Source organism: Apus apus, chromosome 3, assembly GCF_020740795.1.
Source record: "Apus apus isolate bApuApu2 chromosome 3, bApuApu2.pri.cur, whole genome shotgun sequence".
In the NCBI taxonomy this organism is placed as follows: Eukaryota; Metazoa; Chordata; class Aves; order Apodiformes; family Apodidae; genus Apus; species Apus apus.
In genome coordinates, this window is record NC_067284.1 from 42,096,879 (window position 1) to 42,118,169 (window position 21,291).

The 21,291-nt window shown below is 37.4% G+C and overlaps 1 protein-coding gene across 1 annotated transcript in view; it reads right to left on the reverse strand.

Annotated features, from left to right (window-relative positions):
• Window positions 1-676: 676 nt before the first annotated feature.
• RFX6 (regulatory factor X6) overlaps window positions 677-21,291 on the reverse strand; it is a 34,768-nt gene continuing 14,153 nt past the window's right edge. Inside the window, exons 6-19 of the mRNA XM_051614205.1 lie at window positions 20,201-20,228; window positions 16,860-16,967; window positions 14,448-14,525; window positions 14,241-14,354; window positions 12,376-12,425; window positions 11,426-11,585; window positions 10,889-11,033; window positions 9,497-9,606; window positions 7,306-7,423; window positions 6,102-6,224; window positions 4,488-4,697; window positions 3,454-3,963; window positions 2,254-2,472; window positions 677-1,115 (exon numbers count right to left, since the gene is read on the reverse strand). Coding sequence (XP_051470165.1) covers window positions 949-1,115; window positions 2,254-2,472; window positions 3,454-3,963; window positions 4,488-4,697; window positions 6,102-6,224; window positions 7,306-7,423; window positions 9,497-9,606; window positions 10,889-11,033; window positions 11,426-11,585; window positions 12,376-12,425; window positions 14,241-14,354; window positions 14,448-14,525; window positions 16,860-16,967; window positions 20,201-20,228 — 2,140 coding nt within the window. The 3' untranslated portion in view covers window positions 677-948. The remainder of the gene's footprint in view (window positions 1,116-2,253; window positions 2,473-3,453; window positions 3,964-4,487; window positions 4,698-6,101; window positions 6,225-7,305; window positions 7,424-9,496; window positions 9,607-10,888; window positions 11,034-11,425; window positions 11,586-12,375; window positions 12,426-14,240; window positions 14,355-14,447; window positions 14,526-16,859; window positions 16,968-20,200; window positions 20,229-21,291) is intronic.

Below are 21,291 nucleotides of genomic sequence, written 5' to 3' on the forward strand. Positions count from 1 at the left end.
AGGCTGAATATCATGACACAACTTTTTATTATAATAGTTGATCTAGAAGGTTGTAATATTTTTCATCATCTTTACTACTTTTGATCTCAATATACACAGTTGCTCTAAACCCATGAAAGCTGATGGATGTCTTTTTTCTGGATTTCCACTTTTGGGCTCATGCCACACATAATTTTGAAATCCCGTAACATTTTGTGGCAGAGTTTAATTTGGTTCAGTTATCCAGCTACAGTAGCAGGCTACTGCAAATATTTAGCTTGTGATATTTGTACGTTTTGTTGGTTTCATTTTAAGAGAAAGTGGTTTATTTTAAAAGAAAAAAGAAATCCCAACAATATGTTTTATTCATTTCCTGAGGACTTTCACTTACACAAGTAGGCACATTTGAAATTGGCTTTCCAGAGCAAAACAGTAAAAAAATTATAAATTTGGCTTAGTTTCATTTAAATTAGTAAAAATTGACCTTGTAAACATTTCCATAGGAGGTAGGATACAGACATTTGACAATCTGCCAAATAAGAGAAAGTAAACAGTTACTCTGTGATAGTAATAAATAATGAGCAACACAGGTATTAAATAAACATTTTTATACAAAAAGATAAAAGTGAAAGGCTAAAATAGCTTTTTTAATAAATTAGGAATAGATGTAATAATTTCTTTACAACTTAGTCTTGCTTTCAAGAATCTCTGTCTCTTTCTGCTCATCTTAAATTTTTGACTGAAAAGCAGTAATGGTGAGAACAATCCTGAGTGATTCACAAGCAGAACCCAATCTGAATATAGATATTTTTGTGTGTGTGTGGTGAGCTGCTACAATCTCTAAATTGGCTCATTTAACACCAAGATATAATACTTTTCTATTCCATCAACTTGAAGAGGATTGTTATCATAGCCTTAATGTCTGGATTTGGAAAACTAAGCTTAAGGCACTGATATGTCTCTCCCAGTTCAGGTTCCTCCAGCAGCTGCTCCCATGAAGACAGTGTTGATAGGTGGTAAAGATGACACCATATCTCTGCTTGGTGGGGCATGGGATTCCAGATTTTCCTGAGAGGGGAACTGACCAGATGTTCCATACATACACTGGGAAGTAGATGTGGTTTGCATGTTTGAAGCTGTGGGGAAAAATGTTACCATCAATACAAGTTTTCTCCTTATTGAATGTAACAAAAAAACCCAATTCAATTTCATTGGATGGAAACCCTTCTCTAACCAGGCACACCATCTAAAGGACAGAAATTCCAAAACTTCCATACTTGTCTGAATTTACCTATACCTCTATAACTTCAGCAGCTCCTCACACCTTCAGGGAATAGGTCAAAAGTCATGTGCAAGTGAATTCTGCTGAAAATCCAGCTATGGGTCTGAAGTTTACAGCTTGCCATGTGAGCCATCTTCTATGAAAATTGTGCAAAGCTATTTACGCACACTTTACTGGTCTTTCCTTATCTTGCACCACTCAGGTCCATATTCAGTCACCACTGCACACATATGAACATAGAATACAGAAGATACTGGATGGGCACAAACCCTGTGTGGTTGTGCTGGGCATCTTTCCCTCTCTTTTTAGCATCCTTTAAAGAACTGAGCACTGAGTTCTTGCAAAGCCTTGAAGAGGTAAGTAATGTCTGATCTTCTGTGCCAGGTTAAGAGATAAGTAGTACGGAGAGGTAATCTTGTGGAGAAACAAATAGTGCCCTAGTTTATAGCTTCCATGCAACCCTTTTTGGAATGTGAGACCAAACTCAGCTGCCATTTTTCTAAATACATATACCAGAACCAACCCTTTGGGGTTAAGTAATTTCATCCAAAAAATGACGGTCAGTAGGAGATTTGCCTAACACACACAGTTGTTGAAGCACAGGATAGGAAGGGACTATACCACAGAAGTATGTATCTAGACATCCCTGACACAGGGTTCATTTGACCTGTTTGACAGTGAGGATCCTTAAGAGCCCTTAGAAGAGCCCAATCCATTATTAGCTCACTTTAACAGTTAGCAAGTTTTTCCTAATATGGATTTTTCTGCAATTCAGGCCAGTCATTCCACTCCTCATAGACAATGGATCATAGTCCTCCTTATGGGAGTAAATACCTATTAAATCCACTGTTGTGGGTAACTGTAAGTAAATTTTAAGGAAAACACAGCTTCCAATATTTATTTACTATAAATCTGAGCTACAGTTTAATACTTAGCACTCGTTAGGATGCTGAACAGTTCATAGCTGCTCCTCAGTGGCTGGCTATACTTACGCATAGGAGTCCGACAGACAGCTGAAGGTGAGGACTCTGTGTAGTACGAGCCTGTTTGTTTTCTTCCACTGTCATCCAAGATATTCAGTGGATCATGTATATCACTGTATGAGGGCAAGGATCGAATGCTGCTTACACTGCTGATTACAGAAACATGCTGATCCACCATTGTTCCAAGTCTGTGAGATTCTGGATAATTTATATTGTTTCCATAATATCCTATTAACAGGAGATTGGAAAAAAAGCAGAGTGAAACAGCTGTTGAAAAGAAAGGGTAGGGTAGGAGCCTGTGTATAAACAAATGGTAATTGTTACCGGCTGAGTCCCTTGAGAATAAGATGATTTATGCAGACACACAGCCTAGGAACATTAGTGACATATGCAGTGACTGACCCAAAAGAGGAGTGGTTATAAGAGAGCAAAAAATCCTCTGTGCCTCAGTACAGAATTGCCCTTCCATTCTAAGTTGAAAATTAAACAGCAGCCTGCAATCAGTGTCCATAAGAGACAGCATGAGGACTATTATCCACAGTTCATTGCTCCCTTCTGAAGCTCAGAATCAAGTAAAGTGTACCTGAAAAGAAAATCTGCAAGGTAATACATACTTATTGCATATACAAATCCATACAAAGGCAACATTTCCACTGTGTCTTTCCTCCAGAATAGGGAAGTGTTTTTGCTGACTGTATCTCTGAAGCAGATTGTGGCAATAACTTCACATTTGAAGTATGAGAAATACGAGGGCCAAGGTCTCAAACTAGTGCTAATGCACATTTGTATACTTCATTTTGCCATCCTGACCCTGTGACTAGGATGGCCCATTACGCTGACCCCAGAAGTAAGCTATCTTACTCCTGCCCTATTTCATAGTAGATGTTTTGGGGCCTTCCCAAGAGATCGTTAAATCATAAAAGTCATCCTGGTTTTCCTTCCTTTGTGCGAGACATGGCAATGTTGCCAGAGGAAGATTAGCATAGGTGCAGCAGATGCATTTAAGGCCAAGTGAGGATTCAACATAGGAAAATAAATCCTTAAGTAGCTTGTTAAGCTGTTTTATGGTCTCTGTGTGTCATAAGAGAAGTGGAAAGCAGGAAGGTATAAATCAGAGCTGAAAAACATCTTCCACAGAAAAAAAAGTAGAGTGTTTTATTCCAGCAAGAAAAGAGAAACAGAAGGTAAAAATAAAATATATATTAATACCGTTGGAAGCATTAGCGGGATATGCTGCTCCTGGGCACGAAGACACTGAGTTGCTCAAGAAATTGAAACTTCCAGTATTCAGAAACTGAATATTTTGTGTGTCCTGAGACATGGTTGAGGGACCATAGCTGGAAGGGGATCTTGTATTGTATGGAGATACAGCACAGCTGTTGCTGAAGTAGTCTCTGGAGAACTGCTGTTCACTCAATGCATTGAATCGGCTGTGCTCTGCTCTGTGGTGGTAAACTCCTGAAGTGGAATGGGCCTGAGTTCTGAACATAGCCTGGTAATTGGAATTGTTTCCATAGTAATTCTGATTAGTTTGTGACAAAGTCTGATAAAGGGGTTCCGAGTAGGAAGAGCACTGTGCATGTGTGGATAACACTGGCCCTACACTTGGAGGTCTCACAGCCATTGGCCCCTGGTTGATAACACTTCCTCGGCTGACCATGGCTGGTGAAATGGGTGGAGTCATCAGGTGACCAGTGCTTTGAGATAGCTCCATCTGACCTGGAATAAATAAGCATTAGCCCATGATCAGTGCTCATACTACAGTACTGCTGAATAGTGCCAATCTGTTAAGACACTAACCCCCTAGTGAAAAGTGCATTACCATTTTAAACCTTTACAAAGGATATGCACTGTCCTCCACCGGCACAACACACAATCCATGGCTACAGGCTATAAAGCTTCTCACTTTCATTCTCCAGCTTGGAGGCTGCCACATTCAGTGGGAAATTCCAGCATTTACAAGCTTTGTGTGCTCCAGGTGTTACTGTCCATTGTCTCCTCACAAAACCTCATCAAGCCAAGAGGTGTAGGATAGTTTTACCACGGTTCCAAAAGGATATGTTACTGGCAGGGCTCTACAATTGGCACCTGCTGTAAATCAGCACAGAGGGTGAGCTCATGAAACATTATTTATGAGATGTCTTTATAAATACATGTGGTCATTGCTCCTTGTACAATGTGTTACTGTGGATTGGGGGACTAACACAAAAATAAGAGGAGAAACTAGAACAACTGGTACATACCTGTCAGCTGCATATTCTCACTGTCTCCTGCGGCAAAGGGGTTCAGACCAGAAGGTACACTGCTGGGCTGGCTAGCTGACAAGGACACATAGGTTTGCTCTGCTAGACACTCGTTTTTGACTGAAGTGTCACCAGGCAGAGGAGCAGCTTTGTTACGATTTGCAAGGAAGCAAGAGCTTGGTGATGCGGTAAAGGTGGCTTTGCTTGCATCTGCAAGAGTAAGTGAGAACTCTTGGTGGCTGTTATGCATGCTCATTGCACATAAAGTCACCACTAGTATACAGACAGCATATGAGATGCCTGGTTTGTTTGTACTTTTGGTTGCTTATTCTAATACCCAGTGGAGCCTCCACATTTTGCGTGTAGCCAATGAATACAAATATTGCTCTAGTCTTGATCTTCCCAGTGGAACTGATTGCATGATATCCCCTGACCACAGATCTACATCACAGAGTATCAGCTCCTTACTGAAGCCATCATAGTGAAGGTATGAATCACATTTATTCCCTTGCAGGAAATGTCAGCAGTGAAGTCAAGTAAATTGCACTGAGCGAATTAGGCTCATGAGGCTTCATCCTAAAGAATTAACAATGGGAATTTTAGAACACTTGAACTCTGTTTTCATACTGATATCTAGAGATAAACACTTGTTATAATCAGCAGTTCTTTAGTTTTCTGCAGACTATTGATAAATTTAGTAGAAGTTTTGCTATTCTTCAGTGGGAACCATTACTTTACCTCATGGATTCAAGTACTTTAACTATAGTCCAAGGATAGGGCAACTGTTACACAGGACAAGATTTTTTCCTGAAGGTTGAACTAAAACAAAAACTGTAGCACCTACTGTGAGTCAATTCTATGCAAGTTGCTTGCAGTGAAGTACAGACTTAGAGTAACAACAACCAAAAAGTTAAAGATTGATTGCTGGTGCTAATGTTAATAAAAAATAATTCAGCAGAAACCAGTTGAGTTTCACTGGATTTTTAGAGATTGACTTGGACCAGAATTTGATCCAAATCACTCTTCATTCGTTTTATAGCAAAGGACCTGAAGCATATGACTTCAAATTGTTTAACCTTGAAGAAGCCTGGTAGGTGGAAAAGGTTAAGGGTACTGTTTTAAATTATTTTTGTTTATCTTCCACACAGTAATACTCCAGCCAGATGCTATATAGGGCTCCCAACTTAAGTTCCAACCTTGCAGGGATATTTGCATTTTTGTAACATGTAATACATTCCTAGTTCAAGGTGTAATTACATATTTAAGCTTTGGCAGCAAAACTGGATTAGGAATTCCTGTCCTCTCTGTTGCTTATATCTCTTCTCGCACTTCAGCTCACGGCTGGTCAGGTATACCTGCAAGTGTTTGTTGCATCCTAGGTTGTTTCAGTAATCCAGTGTATTCACAGTCTCACAAAATGTTATTAAGGAAACTATGGTAGGAGGGTTGGAATGAACTCCTGAGGGAATGGTCACAAAGTTTTCAGGATACTTTGGCAACTTTGTATATAAATACACATCAGAGGACAGTGAGCCTGCTTCTGTTTAAAGTTAAACAAATATGTCAATTTCTAAAAATACAGGAGTACGTTCAAAAGAACCAAGCTCTAGTTACCTAAATTCTTCATGTATTTGTCCAGTAGATTCTGGAGTTCTTGTTCTTTGTCATTGTTGAACTGTGTCTCCATGGCGAGCAGGATGTACTCATCTAGTAGCATGCGGATCAAATGAAAAGAACCTTTTGGAGGAGAAAGAGAGAGAGTAGCTGAGTTATCTTTGTGACCATCTCTCACCACTCTACAAGAAGCAAGTGAAACAAACAAATAATTGTGGACTTTAAATGACCTGGCAAGACCAACAAGGAATAGTGCCTAACTTCTAGCTCTAATCTCTCTTTGCACTGGCCCACCTAGCTCAATTGTTTACTGTCCTGTAGGCTATTTGACCACTAATTACATCAAAGAAAAATACTGATGAAAGTGAGACATGCTTTATACTTGAAGAGGGCACACAGTGGAGCTAGATAAGGCTGAAGTCTGCTAGAATGCCCCTGCTCTATTTCTGTTTGCCTTGTGCTAAATAACCAGACAATAACTGGTGAAGTCTTTGACCTTATTTCAAGGATATATCACATCAAAAATGTGTCTCCTTACAGCCATTTCAAATACCCTCTGAATTTTAGATAACTATGTACTTACAACTAAACGTAGGAAATTAAATACTAGATTTAAAGTGAATTTCACTTGCTCTACCATCTTCAATTTTAGAAAAGGTTCTTCCTGAGAGTCCCCAAAAACGTAAACATTTCTAAAGACGGACAAGGGGATCTTAATTTTTAAAAGCTACAAACACTGTTGAACTGATTGTCTGATCATCCCAGAATTAAATAAACTCCTTTTGTTTTTATGAAAACATACCACGCACAAGAACCTCCATACAGCAGTAATCCTCTACCAAACCGATCCACACGTAAAACTAATAATTTAAATCTTCTGTTTCCTATACTGAGATGTGCAGTTGGACTTGCATTGCCATACCAAAACAGAGCTTGTACCTCTTAAATGGCAAAACAGTACCAAACAGCAATTAGAAAGAAAAATAGTTTTGAAAAATGAACTTGTGACAGAGATCACCAACAAAATATTGCTAGTATTTACTTTGAAATGTTAGTTTGAAAAAGAAGTTGCACAGTATCTGTGGCTTTGATCAAAGAATCTTTATAGACTAGTACAGGCTCCTCTTGATAAGGAAGTGGTGGAAAGCTGGTAAGTGCTAGCATATATGTACAAAATATGAGTGTTTTTGCAAAGTCAAAGTACCAAAACTTGACGCGTTGTTTAGAGTCAGGTTATGCATCACTCGAGCACCAAAAAAACTCCATTTGAGAAGGAAGTCTTGAGCTCTCTTCTTTAATGACCTCCCATTTTGCTTGCTTGCCTGAAAGAGAATAGTGAAATATTATTACATATTTTACTATTAAATACTGTTAAGTATAACTTGCTTTCTGCACACAGAATAAAATAAAGGAGAACTGCATATATTTGAGAGGTAGGAGTCCTTCACCCAGGTTGATGTGGCAGGTTGGATCAAGCTGTCTGATTAAAACTCTTTTCATAACGTGTGTCCTAAAGTGATAAAGAAGAACAGAACTCACTCTTTTGGTGCAACCAAGTAGAGCTCTGAACATGTCAGGTAAAGCAAATTGCTTATTGCTTGGGCTCTGCTGTGCCCTTAAGATATAAAAATTAGCTCATATTTTAGTACTAAAGATGCCAAATTATCTGTAACTATACAGATGTACAGGTCAGAAAGAAAAAAAAAACCAACAACACCCTCTGGCACTATGTTATTCCACATAGTCAGAGAACAGAAATTAGTCTTTGTACTTTAATGTAATCTGTGTAATACTGGCCAGACTTTCTCTTACAAAATGATATGTTTCCTATCATAGTGTTGATGCTTTTAATACTGCTCACATCATACTGTCACTTTGCTCTGGCAGTGATTTGTTCGTGTGGTAACATATGCCCTGGTGCTTTCTCAAACAGCGAGCAGAAATTAGCTGTTGTGTGAGTTTGACTGTAACCACACTTAAACATGAACAGAAGGTGGACAGCAATGGGAGGATTATATGTTCTGTAAATTATTAGCTTCTGCTAGTTGACCTAGCTGCATATCAGGACTTGTAGGTATTTCTTACTCGTAAATACAGAAGAACAATGCTAGGAACTATACCTGTTAACTATAATAACAGAGTACCACTCAGTAGATGCTGAATGGGAGAGTTTCACCTTTTCTTCCTGGCTTGTTTATCAGGAATTGTCTTCTGAAATTGTGGATCAGTTTTAGACTAAAATCACTCAATTCTAAAATAAGTTGTGATCGCTCAGCTTAAGTAGGATTTTTGTGTCTAGGTAAGTGTGCATGAGGACTGGCTGCCCTGAATCATCAAAAAAGCATCAAAGCATTACCCAGAGCTCCTCACTGTGCTGCTCCCATATGACAGTAAATGTTAGGAAAGTCAGAGTGATATAAAAAGAACAAAAAAATTATCACTGTCTCCAACTAAATTTGGGAAAAAGGTGAAGAAAGGAAAAATGCCAACCTCATGGTTATTTTACCCTGTGCCAGTCACTCTTCTGCAAGCCAGCCAAAGCTAACTACACAGTCTCATCTTCTTGCACCCATTCATATAAAGATACTCCCTAAAATGATGGATTCGATATTGCATTTCCATCTACATGTCCTGAGGAGAAGACCAGTGTTTAACAACCAGCAAACAATGTGAAACATTTTATTCTGCTAGTTTGCCTTCATAGTCACAAATTTGGTAAATTTGAGTTGTAACTCATAACTCAATTATTTTGTTCTGAATTATAGTGTAATCATTCCTGTGCATGTCCTAACACCATGCATATAAAATGCTTGTAATTATAAAGCATCTTGTAAATCAGAGGAAAAAAAAAAAAACCATCCAAACCATCAATTACCAAGTTAAGCACCTTATAAAGCTACAAAACTGTATCTTCCATCCTGGTCTATAGAAATCCTTCTACAGATTAGCTACTTGTCAATCCACCTGCTACATTAACTCATAACATACACAGTATCATCCAAATAACGTGAAAGAAAGAACTGCTTCTCTGAGGAACAACTTTTGTTCACCTTACACACTGGGCAATACACCTGTGATTCTGCATGCTCAGGTAGTATGGGGTTTTTTCATGTACAGTTTATGACAGTGCTGACTTTAATGTTTTAGTTAAGATACTTTTTAGCTTGTCACACATGTAAGACTGTTTAACAGCACTCAACATGATTAACTGAAACTAATAGTGCCAGAACCTCTCAAACCAGATGAAGAACTCCCCTGTTCATTCCTGTAAGGAAATGGAAGCAGAGATGAGAATCCCAAGAGGGAAACCAGTGGGACTGCGTAAGTAAGGGACTGTGTAAGGAGTAAGGGGAGTAGGATTTGATCTTCAGTCAGGCAGAACATTTGAAAGGTACCTTGATAACCCTTTGCTCAACCACAGTATCCAACCATTCAATAAATGATTCCACAGTGGCATTCTTCTTTAGAAGGTCCTTCAGTTCTTGGAACACTGTAATAGAGTCATCTACCATGTAAAAAGGAGAACATATCATTGCACAGTGTTCTGAACATGACAAAAAGCCACTCACCAGCCATATGACAATATTGTAGCATGGAAAGGAAAAGCAAAGAATTAGAGCAGTGAAGAAATGAGCAATTCCCCAGCAAAGCAAGAAGACACACATCCATCACACATACAGATTAATTACTTGGGCATTGCGACAACGCAGGTTATAAGACAATTAAGTGTTACAAGAAAAGGAAAGTAAAAAAAAAAAGTGATGTTTTCCATTAATTCTAAGATTCTGCCTTGAAAACATTTCTACTACTAAGTTTAGTAATAAAGCTTTATCTGTAATGTGGCAGACTTGCAAACTTCTTAGCTTTCCCCTGTATTTTTCAAGTTTCTCACCATACAGCATGAAGCTAACTTCCCCAATTCCCAATTTCAAAAAAGTGCCTCAATGACCAGTTATTTCTCTTCTCCTTTTTTTTTACCAGTGGTAAAGAAACAAAGAACAAAATAGAAAACACTTACAGAAAAAGTAGGAAATGGGCAACCCAAATGAGAATGAGAATGGGAATAGGATTGTGAACCATTAAAGAAAAGAACAAGCTTTCATGAGCGAAGTAACAATATTTAGAAGACAGCACATTGCCATTGGTCTCCTTTCAGCTCTCCAAACTCAGATCAACATGTTTCTTGTAACAAAATTTACCTTTTTAATAGAGAAAATGGTGATATCTTTTTTCAATAATGACTATGCATATGAAAATTAACACCCTCAAAATTTGTACCTACTTCACTCTGAATATCAAAATAGCTGTTACACTTTATAGAAAAGTATGTATTTTTTTAAAGATCAACTTTCAGAAAAAAAACCCCACAAACTATTCACACCAAAAAAAAAGTAAACTAGCTCAAATATCCCCTAAATTAAGCCATAATTATATGGAAATTTTCAGGCATCTTTCAATAATTGATCTGTGCTAATATCTCCACATGATTAGGACAAAACTTCAAAGGAGTTTTTATTACACTTAGCTACTGACATGTAAATGATTTTGCCAGCAACCATTTAAAGTAATCTTGCTCGGATGACTTCCCAGTGCAAACTTCTGTTCTTTTAAGACATCCAAGTGCAACCAATAGATTTCTTAAAGCTATAGAGGTTGACACTAAGCTAGATTAGAGAATGCAGTGTCTACATGTGCCTTTTCTCAGTCCATCACCGAGTAGACTATTGTGGCATGGAATGAAAAAGCCAATTACTCTAAATGATACAAATATATCCCCACGCACTTACATTCATTGTAGACCTCTCCATCTGAGTCTGTGCTCCCTGAGACTGCAAGGAGTGCCTGAGAGCCAATACTATTCAAATCAACTTTTTCAATATCTGACACCATGGAATTCACCACATGCTGGTCAAAAAGGGCTGGCCGAGCAATCTGTAAGAGAAGGCAAGGTAAAATGCTGAGACCCTGTTGGATATCATAGACAAGACAGTGAACCTTTACAGAGCAAGGATCATCTGGTATTTTCCACTTTGGAAATAAAACAAATACTCATACATTGCACTTCATAAGTTGATTGCCAAAAGTTTCCATTATAGTAGTTCATTATAACCATGGTCTTTTATTTCTTTCCTGCTACAAAAGTTTGAAGTTTTGGTCAGATCTGTTTATGGCCATTTCCTTCTTCCATGGCTAGAACTACAAGGTGTAAATCTTCCATGGCTGAAGTTGAACCTTGAAAAAATAATGCATTATATCTCATAGCCAGCAAGGTGCACTGAAATGTAACTGACAATTTTTTGGATGTACAGTCTTACTCTGTTTACCTGTGCTAGGTGTAGGAATGATGTCTGTCGTTTCAGGGAGGAAACAAATCGTCGTGCAATAGGCAGCTTCTTATCTGCCAGGTTTTCTGGTAGATTTTCCAAAGAGGAAATAACCCACTGTTCCCAGTTTTTTGCAAAATTTCTTATATCCGCCAGTAAACTATAGGGGAAAAAAAAAAGTTTATAGAGCAGTATCAATAAAATTTGTCTTGCATTAGTTTAAATATTTGGGTTTCAATATATGATTAACAGACTGCTGGACATATCTGTGAATTACTCCTCGAGTAATTTCCAAAAGGAAATGACCAATCACCAAAAGGCAAAAATTGAGTATATGTTGATCTGTACCTCCTCTGAGAAAAATTGTAAGCCATCTACCAGTTGAAATAAGTTGAAAAACACTAGCTTTAAGAATAAACATAAGAAATACAAGAGCCATTAGAGATATCTCTAGGTAAGTGCCTTAGTCAGATACAAAACCCCAAAGAAGATGCCCTTCAAGGGAAAGGAAAGATGAGAAGATTCAGAGGCAACTTATAATTATTCTCTTATTAATGTAAAGTCTTGCTGAGGAAATGCTTAGATATTTTGGTGATGTATAGGAGACAAACCTGAAAAGTGTTCTGAAAAAAGGTATCAGTAATTTTCCTTAAACAACACAAATACATTTGTTTCTTTTTTTATTTTCTAGGGCTTTAGTGTAGAAGAAATCTATTTCAAAATACCCAACAAGCCAGTAAAATGGTACATTAAAATACTAAGTAATATTTTAAGGCTGTTCTATAGCTATCCTCAGAGTGGACAGTATTTTGCCATACATACTCCAGTGTCCTAAAAATAAGCAAAAATATTGTAATAAAATTTCCAATACAGAATTTCCACTCTTCACCTGGAATATGCCTAAAAACCAGAATGTAGCATTACTGTTATTAAGTGTTTAAACTACCTACCTTTCTGGCATTTCTTGCATTGTTGCAGGGATGAGTACATCTGTAAGAACCTTCAAAAAGGTAACAGAAAATTTTATCAAGCTTCTACTGGCCATTTATTCATTCACATCTGTCTTGTCTACTTAGATTGCATAGTGACTGGAAATTTATACAGAATAAAGCCATTCAACCTATTGTCCAGATATTTAGGTACCTAGGTTTCTCCCATGACTATTAGACAGCAATTTATGAGGTTGTTATATATCTAGATAGCCCCTGTTCTTAATGTATGCCAGCATGCCAGTAAAACAAATGCTATCACTCAGGTATTACAGTAGGGAAATCAGCAGAAGTGAGATGCAGAAGCACTTTGTCTTTTATAGCATCACTGTGACCCTCAATAAAGCAGATACTCAAACATGTCTCAAGTTCTTAACTGCTACTAGCCCGCCACCTGACTCCTCTTTCTGCCATACTGCATTTCTGGCACTGAAAGCATTCAGAGTTTAGGACAAATCCTATAGGTAAGTGTGGTGTGGAACTGTTTTGGCACAATAATGTGCCATCCAGCACGCCTTCTGGGGAATGTTATTGTGAAGGGCAAATTTGTTAGCCTATATTCCAAAAATCTGTTTCAACTCCTAATACAAATGGGTTGACAACAACGCAATAAAATCCCACCTTCTTTCTGGCAGCTTTTAAGTGAGAAATACTGAGAGACCCACAACAGGCACAACAGTAAATTTATGAACTTTTGAGAAATTCTGTCTTATTCAATTTCTAATGTAGTGCTGCTGTAGAATTTCTCCTGACAAATATTTTTTACAAATACAGTTAATATTGGACAAGAGCAGGAAAAAACTTGAGGTGAAATATAATCTCTACAAGTAAATGAGCCTTAATGGCTTATTTCTAGCTTAGTAATTATCTTTGGTGCTAATCACCTTTCACTTCACTCTGCTAGCTAAAACATCTACTTTACAGCTTGATACGCTTCTTAGAAATACAGATTTTCATCTTTTCTTGATTTTCCACCATATTTTTGTACAGTAAAGAATGACAGATGACAATAAGGCTCTCAGTGAGACAATAAGGCACTCTCAGCACCAGAGACTCAAGTCTCTTGCTTTGACTGCTTGGTGCTTACTGTTACACCAAAAGTTTTATCTTCCCACCAATACATCTGTCACTTAATCCTGATCTTGCAATACTCCTTAGTTTCATTTAGTTTCAGTTATGTGTGAACTAGATCAAATAACTCATATTGCACAAAAACTTTGCAAAACAAATGTTCCTTAGCTTTTTTTTTAAAACCCAAACTAGTTCAGAGTGCAGAAGTTTTGCTAAGACATCTAGCAGCATAGGAACAGAAACGTAGGAGACAGGAGAGGCAGGAATAACTAAACCCTGTATTGTTCCAGCTCTGAAACATGAAACCATGGCCTGATATAACCTGTGAGTAGCAGATTTGTATGTGGAACCACCTTGCTGATCTGCCACAGAATCTCTGTGCTGGCAGAAATTGCAATAATCTGTTAAGTAAAAACATGGCTTCAGTTTTCATCCAGGTTTAACTTAGTCAGCTGTGTCAGTGAAGAATACAAGCATTTATTTTGGCTACATTCAAGCAAGTAGGTCAGGATTTCACCGTTAGTGAGCTACTTATAGCCACACATCAAGGCTGCAGCAGAGCTGAGACTGGAGCTCATCTCTTAGCTGTGTCAGTTTTATGTTCTTGATTTCAGTGGAATCCTTCCTGATTTACACAGGTAAATCACCTAGACATCAGTCATAGCATCCTGTTATTCCAACTTCAATGCTGTTTTTACACAAGCAAAAGCTGTAATGTGGTTGAGATTATCCATGTAGATAAACGCTTAACTTACCTTATACAGTATTGAGTCACAAACACAGAAGATGTCAACAATGATGGGATTTTCAAGCAGGGGAAGAAGATGGTCAGGCATTCCTTGCCAAAAATGTAATAGGAAATGTTGAATCTAAAGGAGTAGGAACCAGATTCATGGACATAAATAATGCTTTCTTGGCTCCCTGTGCATATATACCAAGAGCGTGTGTTCAAACAACCTTACCTCTTCAAAGTTCCCATTAATTGCATTGTCAAGGACACATTGGCAGTGTGTTTTGTACATCATGATAAGAGTGTCTACCTATTTTGGAAGAAAGAAAGATTAAGCAGAGCTTCTAAGCTTTCTCCTTTACTGCTATAGCAATCTAGGTTTCTGCTTTCTGTAACTACTATTTTAAGTATAGGACATAAACTGTATTACAATGCATATTTACAAACAGGCAGGCTGTACATCCAGAAGTGATGAGGAGGTGATTCATCTCTAGTTTTTATCTACATCTTTTAAGTCTCAATGCTGTTGTCAGACATGTAGCGTCTAAATCTGCACAAACTGTGAACATGCGCATATCAAAGCAAGGCAATAGCTACATTAGCCAGGCAGATGCTAAAGCAAATTCACCTTTCTGAAGCTAAGATTAATCTCAAAGAGTAGTGCAAGTTAATCATTAGGCTACTATAGGCGTCTATGAGTGTTCTGAAACATCATCTAGTTGGACAAATGAGAAAATAGCTGCCAGTCATCTGGTCAAAGTTTAATCACTGCCTTCCATGAACTGAACTTTAAAAAGCAGAACTCCCTTTCATCTCCACAGGGAAATTTATCTGAGTGGAGTGTTCCCTTATTTTAATAACTGTGCAGAGGTATTACAAGGCTTCATAAAAAACTGGAGTAATTTTTTTAATTTGTAGGAAATTATAAAACAAGAATTTTGTAATGTATTTTAAGGAATGAGAAAATGCTAACAAAGCTGTTCTTATGATCCAGAATCACAGGAAGTTTGCTGCAGCTTGTGAACTTCTCCAGCAAACAACATCATGTTTTGGATGAACCTAGTACCACCTTACTTCAGTAGGTCTAGCACACAGATTTATTTGAAAATTTGAGAGCTGCTTCAGTAACTACACATATTTGAAAAATAATGGTAAAGTGCAAGATTCAATTATGTTTTAAAGAGGGTTTTTTTGGAAGGGGGTAATGGAAGTTTAAGTTTGGCTAAGTTTTCTTCAGAAACATAAAATGTAGAAATTATCAATCTATTTTAGAGCAAACTGCTACACTCATGGACTCTTCAGAAGTTTCAGTTTCATACAATTTTTTAGGCGTTTAATGCAGGAGTCAAACTTCATGTATGGGCTCTCAACAGAGTACCTAAATTTCTTAGGTTCAATAACCATTGGTCAGATAAGCTGAAGGAGGGGAAAGATAGGAAATAAGAGAACAAGGAATGACTAGCAAGGAAAGAGAGAGAGTGAGATGCACAGAAATTAATCTCTCTTCCCACAGTCTTCTCCCAAATCCATGAGCCTGTTTCCAGACAGAGTCACCTGCAAAGCCCTGCTGGGCCCTCCCATCACCTGCTCCCAACATCAGAGGAATTGCATGCTATTGACACAGGAATGAAGAGGAAATGAGTTGCATCTTTTAGGTCATTGTTAGACTGGGAAAATTCAGTTTTGCTTAAACTGGTATGTTGGGTCTGCAAGGAACCTCTCAAATGCTCTTCAGATTTCAAAGTTATGAGAATGATGTATATATGAGAGATGACAGTTCACTGATGGAGACTATAGCAGTTAGTGATGAACACTGCTGAGTGCACCAGTTCTTGAGCTCTCCTTAGGAACTGTTAAGATTTCCAGCTAATATCTCTGTACTACAGATGGCTCCTTTTGTTTAGCTCCTCACAATGGGAATCCTATGTTTCACTACTTTCACAGAAGAAATTTAAGAGGAAGGGCTCATAAACAAAAAAGCTTTAAAGCAGCACATCTCAAGACAGCCACCATCATGACCCATACTGGAGGCTAAGCTGGAGAGTTCATAATGTGTACCAAAAGGTTTCTAGCACAGTTCAGGGATGCTGCAGCTTGTAATGTGACCAAAAACAACAGAGACATAACACACATGCCAGCAATACTTGTGATCGAACCCTTAGGATGAGCCATACTGAGTATTGATTTGAGGAATACAGGTTTACAAAAAAACAAACAAACCCAGACAACCATATGATCAGATTTTCACAGTTTCTTTTCAAATAATTAACACAGAGAGTAAAGTTTATCTAATAATTTGTTGTGAAATATTTGTTCTGATCTAATCAGAACAAATTTACCTTAAATCCGAAGGCATTGGGAATGAATACAACTCTCGGTTATTTGTTTTGCTCTCCTCGTCTTACATACCATCAGTTTGTAAAATACTAGGTCAGTTAATAGGTAAATAATTCAACCACCTTTGCAGTGGAAAGCCAGTTAATCGGTGTTAGTAAAGGTTTGCCCCCCTATAAATCAGTCACCTCTGTTTGATTATGGACATTTCTGGCTCTTTCATGTCAACACCTCAAAGGCTAAGATATGAAGAAACATTCTGTGGTAATTTTTGATCTGTAAGTCAGAGGAGAAGTAGCTCACATTTTACCTTGTCTTTAGAAATGCACCCTTGAAGCAAAAGATGTTGAGCACTTGGAAACTCTGGGAGGAGAGTTCCAGTTTTGGAACTCAAAGAGTATTTACGAGTGAAGCCACCCTGAAATGGAAGGTAAAAGAACAGGAACATTTAAATATCTGATATAGATTCAACCGAAAGCAACAATTCATACTAAACTTACATATTATCTCATGAGTCTCTCAGTCTTCCAGAATGTTTACATTCAGATAATCCTTCAAAAATATTGATGTTTATCTAAATCTGGATTCCAGCTCAGGAAAGTAATTAAATACATGCCTAGATCTAAACTCCACCAAATACAGTTTTCAGAATCATGCAGCCTTTCAGCCACATAATTTCATGGAATTCTAGAAGCTTGGAATTTAACCTATGTTTAAAAACTAAAGCAGAATGTAGTATATCATAACGTGCAAGTTTCCAAAAAGGAGTATTTTCCTATATAAGGTGACTCACCAGTCAGAGGCCAGTTTCAAATGAAATTTTCTCAAATACTCAATTCAGAAAACTAGAGCTGTAACTGAATTATTCACCATATATATAACCCTAGTTTTATAGGGTGATACATCTGCCAAGCAGACAGCAAAGAATGAAAGCATACATTATGTTAACACACTTTGCCTGTGCTATCTACTTTTCAAATACATACAAAGCTCTGAGTCAAAGAAATTACAGAAATTACAAGCATTAGTACTTTATGTCAATACTTTTGCAGTTTGATAATTGCCAATCAGTATCAGGAGGTTTGGGGTTTTTTAATAACAGGAGCGTAATCTCAATGATTTTATTATGCAATTAGCCAGGAAATATATTAAAAGCACTGATTAAAAGGGATTAGTTCATTTAAAAGAAGGCAGTGATGCTTGTGGGAGGTTTAAGAGAAGATAACCTGCAATGTTCTTTACCTTGCTAATGGACTTACATGACTGTGCCTCAGTTCTAGACTTAATATTTTAACTCACTGCCACTTGCCCTTTCAATTTAATGACATCTGTTTCTAATGGCCATTTAACATTAAGATAATGACAGTAATATTATCTGCCTAATTAACCATGCAGACTCTAATGGTGCACTAACTGGTTTAGATAAAAGAATTTGCTGATATCTCCCCCTACAGAGAGAATACTAGAAAATGTGATAAAACATACCAGAGGTAAACAGTATCCCTGGCACTCAATAAGTGTTCATTCAAATGCCATTTACTCAGTATATTTAGACAATCAGTGCTTTAACATCTTTTCAATGTCTGTATGTTCCTGCTGAGAATTACACCTTATGCAATCATTGTAAATCTTTCTGGAATACTTCATTGCATGTACTTTCAAGCAAATGAATAAAGGTATATCACCTGTTCACTTGAATAGAAAGTATGTTGCCAAATTTTAAGTATGCTGAGATTGCTAAAATTCAGTTTTGACCATGACAGCTGTTTCTTTCTTTTAAGACATGCTTGAATAATTTCAGATAACACAGAACGAGGCAATAAAAAAACCCCAAACATACTGTTGTACCCTTTCTTACTTATTTCCACCAGCTTCTCTGTGGTTCTTTTTCTGGGAGCACCAAAATACTTAACTTAGGGGCAGAAACAGGACAGGTTATCGGACTGTCAGTTCCCAGACAGACTGGGAATATGCCACATGAGAGATGGAAGTAAATGCACACCCATTTAGGCCAAGGAAAGCAGAAATCTTTCAGACCAAAACTCTGCAAGGTTGAATGCTGTATCAGTGTTCATGAATCCTTGAATATGTTGGGTATATGCCATGGCATAGCACTATCTTTTTTTGATTAGATAGCTGATTATCTGAACAGGGAAAATGCAGCAAATCTAATCTATGTGAACCTCAATAAAATACTTGACGTGGTGTCACCATGGGAAATGATTAGTTATGCTGGTGAGAATGGGGATTAGTACAAGAATGTAAAATGTTTAAGAAACTGACTTCAGCTGAAATGCTAACAATTTGTGTTGACAGGGAAACCACTGGCTTGAAAAGGGCCTGAAGATTCTCAGAGATTAGTCTTGGGGATGATCTCATTGAACATTTCATAGCTTAAATTGGGTGACATGAGCTAATGAAATTATCAATAAAGAGGAAGACCAAGAGGTCATGTAGAAAGACCTGGATGGCTTTGAGATAATGGCAATAAAGGGGATGAAAATCAATAGAGGAAAGCTACACTCTCAGGGACCAGTAAGGACTTCTGCTATCAGCCAGGAGCTGCTTATCTGGAAATGAAAAAGGAGAAAGATTTGTTGTGTATCAGTTGATCACAGAAGGTGTATTTAGTCTAGTAAACTAAATGGTGCCAGGAAATGTTCCCAGGCAAACCTGGAACAGTATTCTTCAGAGTGGCCCCTGACATTCTTTTGGCCCATGCCAACTAGCAGTCTCCCAAACATTTCCTAGCCATGCTTCAACACTTACTGCATTCTAGGGACTTTTCTCTGTGGCAATGCTGCTGAGATGTTCCTGTGTTGTTTTGTAGGTTCAGGAGTTCAATGATATAGATGTGGGCTCTTTTATGCCAGTTGAACTCAAGAGTCAAAGAATAATCCTGGGAACAATCCTTAACCCTAAATGTACAATAATCCATAATTTTCTAGTATAAATATGACCAGAGTAACAGTGACTATACCATAGCATACAGTAATGAAAATGTAGGTGACTTCTGGGGAAAAAAAACCACAACCAACCAAACAAAAACCAAATGCAGTTCTACGGTTCATTGGAAGGGATATTTTCAATATAAACTGGAGACATGCCATTTATAAGATATTATGATTTTTTTTTTTTCTATACAGATATTCAAATTGGAACAAGTACAGTGAAAGTCTTTAAGGCTGATCAGAAGTGACCAACAGCTGCTGTTTGCTCCATCTAGCAAGCAAAAGCAGCAAAAAAGATGTTATCACAGAAAAATGTCACAAAGGGAAAACAAGAGGGAAAAAAGAAACCTGACCAGGAGATATAAAATTCAGTTTAATAAAAATAAGCATCGTTTGACTTCCAATCAGACAAATGAGATTCTGAAGCCCTCCTGCAAAAGTAATGGATGCAAAAAATTAAGCTAGAGTATGATTACTTGCCTAAGAGGGTCTATTATGAATCTCTGTGGTTATGGGGAACTGGACTGGAACAGAAACCCCAGAAAGTGCCTTCCAATATTATTTTTCTTTGAATATTTAGCGCTTATGTTGTCTAATCTTTAATTAAAATTATTGCTGTAATTTTCAAGGAAATTAATGTGAAGAAAACCACAGGTCACACAGTATTTGGATCATAACACAACTGAAAGGAAAGACTTACCTCATTCTTTAACTTGCTTCCAGAGAATCTTTGAAAACAAACACATTTTATTATTTTTTCATAAGGAGAACATTTTTTGAGTTTGTAGTTTATGTATATGTACATACACACATATATACATATGAAATAGATATATAAAATAGATCAATTAGAAAAATGATCACATTTCTCTGAATGTAATTATAGTAAAAATAATGCTGTTTTCTTAACTTCTTCCATTAGTTTGCAAGTGCCTGAGGATATCAGGAAACCTACTGATGACTTTCAAAACATGAAGATTCAGATAATTTACCCAACAGTAAAGTACAAAACCCAGTTTCAGGGTGTTTTTTTTATCTTTGCAACTTCACAAATATCCAAAGGGCAGCACAGGTGCAAGTTCATAAGGTCTTTACCAGGAAATACATTAAAATTTTGATACAGCTGAGTAAACTCAGAGCAGAAAAATTATATCTAAAATTTACACTTCTCAGGAAAATGAAGAAATCACAGCAATTTTCAACTTTTTTTTTTTTTTTTTTTACCACATTATTATTTTGATGCAGGTGAAATGCCTTCCTGAGACAAAAATTTAATTAACTGTCAAAAACATCTTGCAGTACAGTGCATGTCCTATTAAGAGTTCAATTGAAAGATGTCCAATCAAGTCACTAAACTATCAGGCAACTCTTCAGTGCAGAAATTAGAAAGCACACTTCTTAAATTACAACTACTAAACTAGAGAACGTGTAATGATAGAGATTCTAATGGACCAGTATAATGATAAATGTTGTTTGACTATTGTTATTTCCTGTTCTGCTAGCTGCCAACTGATAAGATACTGTGGGCAACATGAAGTCTTATAATTATTAGTGGCAATATTGTATTTCATGCTGCTGAGATGCTCTGCTGGCAGGAAATAAAACCAGAGAGTGAGTGGTTGTGGAATTCCTCCTGCCCAGGCCAGGCACAGGCACCTGACAGTTCCCATCACAGGATGATCCAACATATGTTCCCTACAGAGTTCCCCTGGTTGTTGATGAGTATGAAAGAAGACATCACTCAGGAGTGGAGTGAGCCACGCAGCTTCATAGCTGGATGCATTTGTCACA